The 7,796-nt window shown below is 68.5% G+C and overlaps 2 protein-coding genes across 8 annotated transcripts; one reads left to right on the forward strand and one right to left on the reverse strand.

Moving 5' to 3' along the window:
- Positions 1–643: 643 nt before the first annotated feature.
- Positions 644–5,556, forward strand: PAQR6 (progestin and adipoQ receptor family member 6). Of its 7 annotated transcripts, none has more exons than XM_034667455.1 (8): positions 644–1,195; positions 2,404–2,481; positions 2,878–3,005; positions 3,103–3,308; positions 3,540–3,666; positions 4,057–4,153; positions 4,243–4,393; positions 4,649–5,556. In XM_034667455.1, the coding sequence occupies exons 2-8, from the start codon at positions 2,431–2,433 to the stop codon at positions 4,921–4,923; spliced, it is 1,035 nt and encodes a 344-aa protein (XP_034523346.1). In that variant the 5' UTR covers positions 644–1,195; positions 2,404–2,430; the 3' UTR covers positions 4,924–5,556. The 7 variants fall into 7 exon arrangements, with proteins under 7 accessions (XP_034523346.1, XP_034523351.1, XP_034523347.1 ...); XM_034667456.1 differs by having other exon boundaries at positions 1,168–1,241; XM_034667457.1 differs by lacking the exon at positions 644–1,195 and adding an exon at positions 1,304–1,400.
- Positions 5,557–5,638: 82 nt separating this feature from the next.
- BGLAP (bone gamma-carboxyglutamate protein) lies at positions 5,639–7,698 on the reverse strand. The gene is made up of 4 exons (XM_002926956.4): positions 6,408–7,698; positions 6,236–6,274; positions 6,061–6,130; positions 5,639–5,902 (listed from the first exon to the last, which is right to left on the reverse strand). Exons 1-4 carry the CDS (start codon positions 6,469–6,471, stop codon positions 5,773–5,775), a joined length of 303 nt encoding a protein of 100 aa, XP_002927002.1. The 5' UTR covers positions 6,472–7,698; the 3' UTR covers positions 5,639–5,772.
- Between the last annotated feature and the right edge of the window lie 98 nt (positions 7,699–7,796).

The following is a 7,796-nucleotide window of genomic DNA, read 5'->3' on the forward strand; positions in this document are numbered from 1 at the left end:
GCAAATCCTTCGAAGCGGGAAGCAGGCAGCTCGGGCGCAAGCTCCAGGCAAGGTTTTGTGGAAGACCCGGTCGAGTGCGGAGGCCCTGTGAGCAGCTGGTGCCTTTGTGGGGGCGCTGGGTGGGGGCGCTGGTGAAGACCATGGCGCCCCGGGGGCGGTTGCCCGCTGCGTCCTCTCTGTGGGCTGAAGCTCTTTCTCCAGGGGCCACGGGTGGGAGCCTGGAGACCAGCCCCTGGGGCCTCAGCCCCTGTCCCTGCGAGGACTGGCACGTCAGTGTCGGGATGAACAGGCATGGCGGTTCCCTTGTTCAGCCAGCATTTCCTACAGACCTGCGCTCTGGACTGTGCCCAGCACCGGGCGCTAAGAGGCACCGAAGCGCAGTGACGGGTGCTTGTTTTTTTTTCCTTCTTTTGCCTCAAGTGACATTTATGACAAGATGTCCATCCCTTGGCTCCCTTCCCTCCCCCCTCCTATCCTCTTCAGCCGCCTGGACTGAACCCTGGGGAGGCCTAGGTAGCAGGACGGCCCCTCAGATGAGGTCAGCAACATCGAGGGGCATCTCAGTGGAGGTGCTGTAGGTCTCAGGGCGTCCTCTTGTCTGTCACCCTGTTAATAGCCACACCCTTACGGCCAGGTCGCCCGCCACGACCAATTCTGTGGATATAGTTTCCCCGTTGGTGGCAAGGTCCTGGTTGACTACAGAAACCGGTCGCGCGTCAAGACCCCTGGCCTGGTCGGGAGGGCACGTCGGCATGAGGGTGCTTTCCGAGATCACAGGTCAGGGTTTGGATTCCCGTGCCCGGCCCAGCAGAGGCCCCGCTCCCGGCAGAACCCAGACCCCTCGTGCAGCCTGGTCTGAGGAGGGCTCCGCATCGCCCTGGCCGAGGCCGGGCTGGGGCTCCAGGCTGTTGTGGCCGGTCCGATGGGCTTGGGTCAAGCTGGAGGGGCTGGCTGTGTGCAGGAGGCCGAGTGAGCTGCCTGCTAATGGGGCTGGGCCACCCCACGCTGCTCCCTGGGGGCTGGACAAGGCTGGGATTGTTCCCGGCTCCCCTTTGTCTCACTCCCCGCCCAGGCCTGGCCTGCCTGCCCGCCACTCTCTCCCTCCCGTCGGCCTGGCGGGCAGGAGCCTGGGACTCTGCCCGAGGAGCCCTGGGCCTGCTGACCCACCGGCTTAGGAGCCCCCGCCACGCTCTGGGTAAGGAGCTCACCTGGGGCATGACACAAGCTCTGGAGGACCAGAGGTAAAGCACCTCTCCAGCCCCCTCCTGTTTCCATGGCTACGGCACGCAGTCCTCCGGAGACCCTAAACCCTACCGCTAAGGGAAGGGACCCTGAAGGGACCTAGGCTCCAGCATCTTCTCTCCAACCCGTCCCCCACAGGGAGGTGGGCAGCACGCAGGGTGGGTCAGACCACCCCCATCCCACTCCTGGGAGGGGCAGGGTACCCGGGAGGCCTCATCTAAAAGCTCAGGCCGAGCACAGGGACTAGAGACCCGGTCTGCCTCCGCCCAGCAGGGTCCCCAGCGCCCAGCTCAGAGGCGGAGGGCCTGGCCGGAGCAGCGGCTCGGGGGACCCGCCAGCGGCGTGAAGTCCGGAGGGCCCGGTACACACCCCGCCACCGCTGGAGGCAGGAAGAGGGGTGGGGCGGGCCTGTATTGTTGCAGGGATATTTTGGCCTGGGAGGGGGAGGGTCTTATTCTCCCTCCCCCGGGGCGGCTCCACCCGCCCGGCTGGCCCGGCCCCTCCAGCGGTGCNGGGGGGGGGGGGGGGGGGGGGGGGGGGGGCGGCGCAGCGGAGCCGCGGCCGCCGGGAGGCAGCGCACAGGTCTGGAGCTGAGGGGTACGGGGCTCAGGAGGGTCGGGGACCCCCGGGACACAAGTATAGCTCTTTCAGAAGAGCCAGACACCCCCTAACTCGTTGCCCCTCCCGCGGCCGTCTGGCCCCTCCAGGAATTCTCGGCGAGCGCCGTCAGTCCTCTGTGCTCAGCCCCGGCTCCGTGGGCCAAGGGGCGCTCCGGTGGGGGGCGGGGGCGTGCGTGGGCGCGCTCTGCATTGACCTCCCTGACTCAGGCTTCTCTGGAGACAGAAACCGGGGCCTGGGGACCCGGATCCAGGGGCTGGGGCTGCTAACCCAGGCCGCCCTCGGGCTGGGGAGCACCGTGCACTCAGGCGGTCCGGCCCTGAAGCTGAGCAGCCCCTCTGGGGCGGGGGCGGGGAACGGAAAACTCCGGGCGGGACGGGGGTCACGTGGTATGAGGACCGGCAAGCAGCTCCCACCCACGCGCGCACGTGCGCGCACAGCCCGTCCTGGGTCCCAGTGACCAGGCCCGGCCTGGACCGGAGTGAGAAAGAGCCTGTGGATGGGGCCAGACACCGATGCCCTCACCCCGCACTTTGTCTCTAGGTCACGGCGTGGAGGTGCCGGGCCACCATGCTCAGTCTCAAGCTGCCCCAACTCCTTCGAGTCCACCAGGTCCCCAGGGTGAGGGGCCTGACCCACCAACTCCCGCTCCCCAGGCTACCGACTGACTGGGGCAGAGTCCTCCCTTTGAGCAACTGGGCGTGGGTGTGGGGGCTCCTTCTTATCCTTGCCATCTTATCCCTGCCATCCCTCTGTTCTCTAAGGAACCTGGGGGCGACCCCCCCACCCAGAGTCCCCTTCTTCCCCGGAGCCCCACCCCGCCCCTCCTCTCTGGTCCCCTTCCCGCTGCCTCCTCGCTTTCTCCCCTGCTCTCTGGGTGTTCGAGGCCCGCGGTAAGAGGGGGGTCGGATTTGGTTTGGCTTTGGGGCCCATTCTCTTCCATGCCCCTTGCAGAGACCTCTCACGGAGGGAAAGGGGCGGGCCCAGTGACGCCCCTCCTGTGTCCCACCTGCACAGGTGTTCTGGGAAGACGGCATCATGTCTGGCTACCGCCGCCCCACCAGCTCGGCCCGGGACTGTGTCCTTAGCTCTTTCCAGATGACCAACGAGACGGTCAACATCTGGACTCACTTCCTGCCCACCTGGTGAGCGGTGCCCGGAGGGGCTCCTCGGGAGCAGGGGCCGTCCGGCCCGCGGGGGCGCGGCGAGTGGGCAGCGGGCCTGAGCACCTGCCCTCCGCAGGTACTTCGTGTGGCGCCTGCTGGCGCTGGCGGGGGGCCCGGGCTTCCGGGCGGAGCCGTACCACCGGCCGCTACTCGTCTTCCTGCTGCCCGCCTGCCTCTACCCCTTCGCGTCGTGCTGCGCGCACACCTTCAGCTCCATGTCGCCCCGCGCGCGCCACATCTGTTACTTCCTGGACTACGGCGCGCTCAGCCTCTACAGCCTGGGTGAGCCCCGCGGGGCCTGAGCGGGCCCGGAGCGCGCCCGGAGCGCGGCCGGAGCGCCCCGGGGGCGTGGTTGGAGCTCTCCGGGGGCGGGACCCAGGGGATGAAGGGGTCGCTCCGCGCGGTGGGGGGGCGCGGCCGGGGTGCTGGAGGCGGGGCCGGGCGCGGGCACCCCGAGGGGGGGCGTGCGCGGCCTTGGGGCCTCAGCTCCAGCCCCGCCCCCTTTCTCCCCAGGCTGTGCCTTCCCTTATGCCGCCTACTCCATGCCAGCCTCCTGGCTGCACAGCCGCCTGCACCAACTCTTTGTGCCTGCCGCCGCCCTCAATTCCTTCCTGTGCACCGGCCTCTCCTGCTACTCCCGGTGGGTTCTCCGGCAGTGCAGCAGGGGAAGACGGGCGGACAGGACAGGGCACCCCCAGACACACTGGAGGCCAGCGATGGCTTACCTGCGCCTCGGACTGTTGACCAACGTTAGTAACAATGGCCCCGGCTTATGGAGGCCTCACGGGTTGTGGCTCCGGTGCGCCAGCACCGTACCCGCACTGTCTCCTTGAATTCTCACAGCCACCCTCCAGGAGACCGGTGTCTACGCCCCCTTCACAGATGCGTCGTTTTCAGAGGGCTGGAGTGCCCTGAGTCCTTGTACAGCCACTAAGCTACCGTGACATTCCATCTTGGCCAAGGACCCCGGTCCTTCGCTGAGCACCCCCGGAGAAAAGGCAGTAACCAGCCTTTCCCTCCCGCCTCCCAGGTTCCCTGAGCTAGAGAGCCCTGGGCTCAGTAAGGTCCTGCGCACGGCTGCTTTCGCCTATCCCTTCCTGTTCGACAACCTCCCTCTCTTCTACCGGGTAAGGGAGCCCGATGCTCCTGCCCTCCCTGCTCCCCAGGCCCTCGCTCCCCAGGGCCCTCCCCACCAGCTCTGCTTGTTCTCTGCCAGCTGGGACTGTGCTGGGACAGGGGCCCTGCCTGCGGGCCGGAGGCACTGAGCGCCAGCCACCGCTACCACCTCGTCTGCGCGCTGCTCACGGGCTTCCTTTTCGCCTCCCGCCTGCCCGAGCGGCTGGCCCCGGGACGCTTCGACTACATTGGTGAGAGTCCCGTCCAGGGAGGGGTGAGAGGAGACAGCGGCCAGGGCGCAGGTGAACAGAGTAATGGGGTCTCACAGCCAGGGAGCACGCCCCGGGGCCAGGTCGCCCCCTCCTCAGGTAATGAACTAGTAGCACCTGGACCGGGGCCTGTGCACATCGGCTGTCATGCTCCTCCGGGCAGGTCTTCTTAGTCCCAGTTTAGGGGAGCAGCCCTGGGAACGGGATACCTGCCCTGAGCCGCCCGCCTCCCCACAGGCCACAGCCACCAGCTGTTCCACGTCTGTGCCGTGCTGGGCACCCACTTCCAGCTGGAGGCGGTGCTAGCTGACATGGGATCTCGCCGCGCCTGGCTGGCCGCGCAGGAGCCCCCCGTAGGCCTGGTGGGCACGGTGGCCACGCTGGGCCTGGCGGTGGCCGGGAACCTGCTCATCATTGCTGCCTTCACGGCCTCCCTGTGTCGGGCCCCCCGCACCTGCCCCCTGCTGCAGGGCGGCCCCCTGGAGGGGGGTGTGAAGGCCAGACGGCAGTGAGGGCCCATCTCTGAGCCTGCCCTGGGAGAAGGTAGAGGCCAGGCCCTGGAGCTGGGGAGGAGCCCGGCAGGGGCCTGATGAGCGGGCACAGCGGAGCCTGGAGCCAGAGGGGCTGCGGAGAGGGCAGAGGAGAGGAGGGGCGGGGAGGTGCTAGCGGCAAGCGGGAAGGTCGCGAGGGGGCGCTCGGTGGGGCTGGGGCAAGTGCTGAGGGTCCGTGAGGGGCAGTGCGTGTGTCCAGGCTGGAGCTGGCCACCCGGCTGGAGGCTGGGGACGGGGAGGTGCCGGGGCCCTGACACCTGGTCCCGTTCCTGCCTGCGAGTCTCTGCCGAGCCCAAGGAAGCACTAACACGACTAACGCAGGCCCACCCCACGTGCTCGTGCGTCCGGCAGGAGACCCGCGGCTGCCCTCGACCCCTGAACCGGGCGGCCCCGTCTACAGGCAGCGCTCTGCCCACGGGCAAGAGCCCGTCTGTCCTGGCCACAGCCATGTGCTCTATGTCCAGGCCTCTGGGTCTACATGGGTGTCCTGGATGGTGCTGTGGGCTGGGTGGGGGGACCCTCATAATTAGACTTTTAGGACGCTCCCTTTGATGCTTCCACACAAGGCAGGTACAAATAAATCAGTCAACAGCAGATTTGGGGAAGGACTTTCTCCACTCCCATCCACACCGCCTCCCACCTCCACAGATGGACACAGACTCGCAGCCCCACCAATTCCTCTGCCGGCCTTTATTCTGGACCAGCTGGGGTGATGGGGACCCCACACTTGCGGGGCGGGGGGGCAAGGGGAGGGGAGGGGAGCGGCGGCGGGGGGCGGCGCTGTCAGCAGGGCCAGAGGGGCTGCCCGCTCTAGACGGGGCCGTAGAAGCGCCGGTAGGCGTCCTGGAAGCCGATGTGGTCCGCCAGCTCGTCGCAGTTGGGGTTGAGCTCACATACTTCCCTCTTGGGCTCCAGGGGATCCGGGTAGGGGGCTGGGGCCCTGACACGCCGAGAGAGCCGCATCAGCCTCCACGAAAAATGCCTGTCCCCTCCTCACGCGGCCCTGGGGGGACTGCGGAGCCCTGGGCAGGGGGCTGCCCTCTCCCCGCAGGTCCCCCACGTTGGGTCTGAAGCAGCAGGGCCCTGGACGGCACTCACCCCAGCCCGGAGTCCAGGTAGCGTCGGGGCCTCCTCACCACCTCGCTGCCCTCCCGCCTGGACACGAAGGCTGTGGGGCGGAAAGGCAGGGATGGGGGGGGCCTCAGGGTCTGGGGCATGGCGGCAGCCCCGCTGGGTGATGCGCGCATGGCCCCCCACCAGGCCCTGCACCCACCTGCACCTCTGTGGGACTCCACACCGCTGGGCTTTGCACCTGCAAAGGAGAGGGCCTGGTTCACCCCGCTTGTCCCTGGGCTCCCTCCTCTCTCCCCCCGCCAGGACAGAGCCTGCAGGAGGGTGGCAGGACTGGAAGTGGGGGGGGAGGCCGGGCCGAGGTGGGCACTCACCTGCTGGGCCAGCCAGGCAGAGCGCGGCCAGGGCCAGCAGGGCGAGAACTGTCACGTGTCTCATGGCGGGTCTGTCCTGTCTGTGGGTGTCGGTGCGCAGCTGCCGGGGCTGCTGCTGGACCTCAGCTGGTCGGTCTGCCTCTCACGGCCGCCAGCGTGGTTTATATCCAGGTTGTGCTGCGGGGGAAGGGGGGCCCACCGTGTCGTGGGCGGGACACGGGGGATCTGCCAGGGCTGTTTGGGAGTCGTCCGCCCCCGCTCTGAGGGCCAAACCCCAAAGGATGTTGTGGTTGGAACCGGAGCTGCCTGGGCAGGCTCGGCGTCCCGGCAGGGTGCACCCCAAGCCCCCAGCTCCAGCCCAGTGGGGCAGGCCAGGCGGGGTGGGAGGGGAGCCTGCGGAGAATGGGGGGCTCCAGGTCTAAAATAGAGTCCGGCAGAGCTGGGCTGCCTCTGGAAGGCTGTGATTTGCACTGTCGGCCCCAAGGGCAGGAGCCAAACCCCAGGGAGGGAAGGGCCTGAGGCAGCGAGGCCCTCCATGCCCTCGTTCACCCCGAGGCGCTCCGCCCCTGCGGGACCTCAGCGGCAGACCCGGTGCGGGGGGGGGGGGGGGGGGGGGGGGGGGTGCGGCTCGGCCTCTGCGTCAGGACAGGAAACCCCAAACCAGCAGAGGTGGGCCATCAGATGAAGACAGCTCTTCTGTCTGGGGTGGTGGAGAGCCTCTCCCTGGTGCCCCCGCAGGGGGAGAGGCAGGGCCCGTGGGAAGCAGGGAGAGGAGCGTGCCTCTGCTCTTGACCCTCTGACCCTCCTGTGCCGGGGCCCTCCTCAGGGTGAACAGCCGCAGGGACCCGTCTTCCAGGACACGGACATCCAGCTCGAAACCCCGGTGCACCCGAGGGCCACGTCTGCCTCAGCCCAGCCCGGAGAGGAGGCAGTGCCCTCACGCACGGCCTTGTCGCCCAGGGTGAAGGCCGCAGCCCCACTGGGCTCAGGCCAGGGCAGGAGGGGCCCAGCAAGGGCCCCCCTGATATCTGCCCGAGTGTCCCCAGGGCCCCCAGACAGACCCCACCAAGCCTCCCTGGGCGAGGCCCTGTCCAGGGAAAACAGTTTTGCGCCCGCTCGTACCGATCCGCGCACTGCGGTCAGAGGAAGCGCCCATGTGTGCGCGTGCGCTCACCGGCTGCCAGTCCCAAGGGAGGCCACCTGGGGCCATTCTCATAATGAACCCGAGCAGCAGAAAAAGGGGGCAACCTAGGGGTCCCGGTCTCTGTGACGAGGGGCGTCGCTGCCCCCCCGCACGTGATGGTGAGGTGAGGCCCCGCCGGCCCACCCCAGCCTGGAGGTTCTCGGCGCCGCGCTGGGCCTCGCGGGGGCCTTGGCCCAGGAGAGGCT

The sequence above is a fragment of the Ailuropoda melanoleuca genome, chromosome 8 (genome assembly GCF_002007445.2).
Source record: "Ailuropoda melanoleuca isolate Jingjing chromosome 8, ASM200744v2, whole genome shotgun sequence".
NCBI classification, from domain to species: Eukaryota; Metazoa; Chordata; class Mammalia; order Carnivora; family Ursidae; genus Ailuropoda; species Ailuropoda melanoleuca.

Excerpts from the sequence above, each read along its gene's own strand:
- BGLAP (XM_002926956.4), bottom strand. The coding sequence starts at position 6,471 with ATGAGACACGTGACAGTTCTCGCCCTGCTGGCCCTGGCCGCGCTCTGC. Across the intron at positions 6,275-6,407 it reads CTGCCTGGCTGGCCCAGCAG|GTGCAAAGCCCAGCGGTGTG; the intron begins GTGAGTGCCCAC and ends TCTCCTTTGCAG. Across the intron at positions 6,131-6,235 it reads GGAGTCCCACAGAGGTGCAG|CCTTCGTGTCCAGGCGGGAG; the intron begins GTGGGTGCAGGG and ends TCCGCCCCACAG.
- PAQR6 (XM_034667455.1), top strand. The coding sequence starts at position 2,431 with ATGCTCAGTCTCAAGCTGCCCCAACTCCTTCGAGTCCACCAGGTCCCC. Across the intron at positions 3,309-3,539 it reads GCTCAGCCTCTACAGCCTGG|GCTGTGCCTTCCCTTATGCC; the intron begins GTGAGCCCCGCG and ends CTTTCTCCCCAG. Across the intron at positions 4,154-4,242 it reads ACCTCCCTCTCTTCTACCGG|CTGGGACTGTGCTGGGACAG; the intron begins GTAAGGGAGCCC and ends GTTCTCTGCCAG.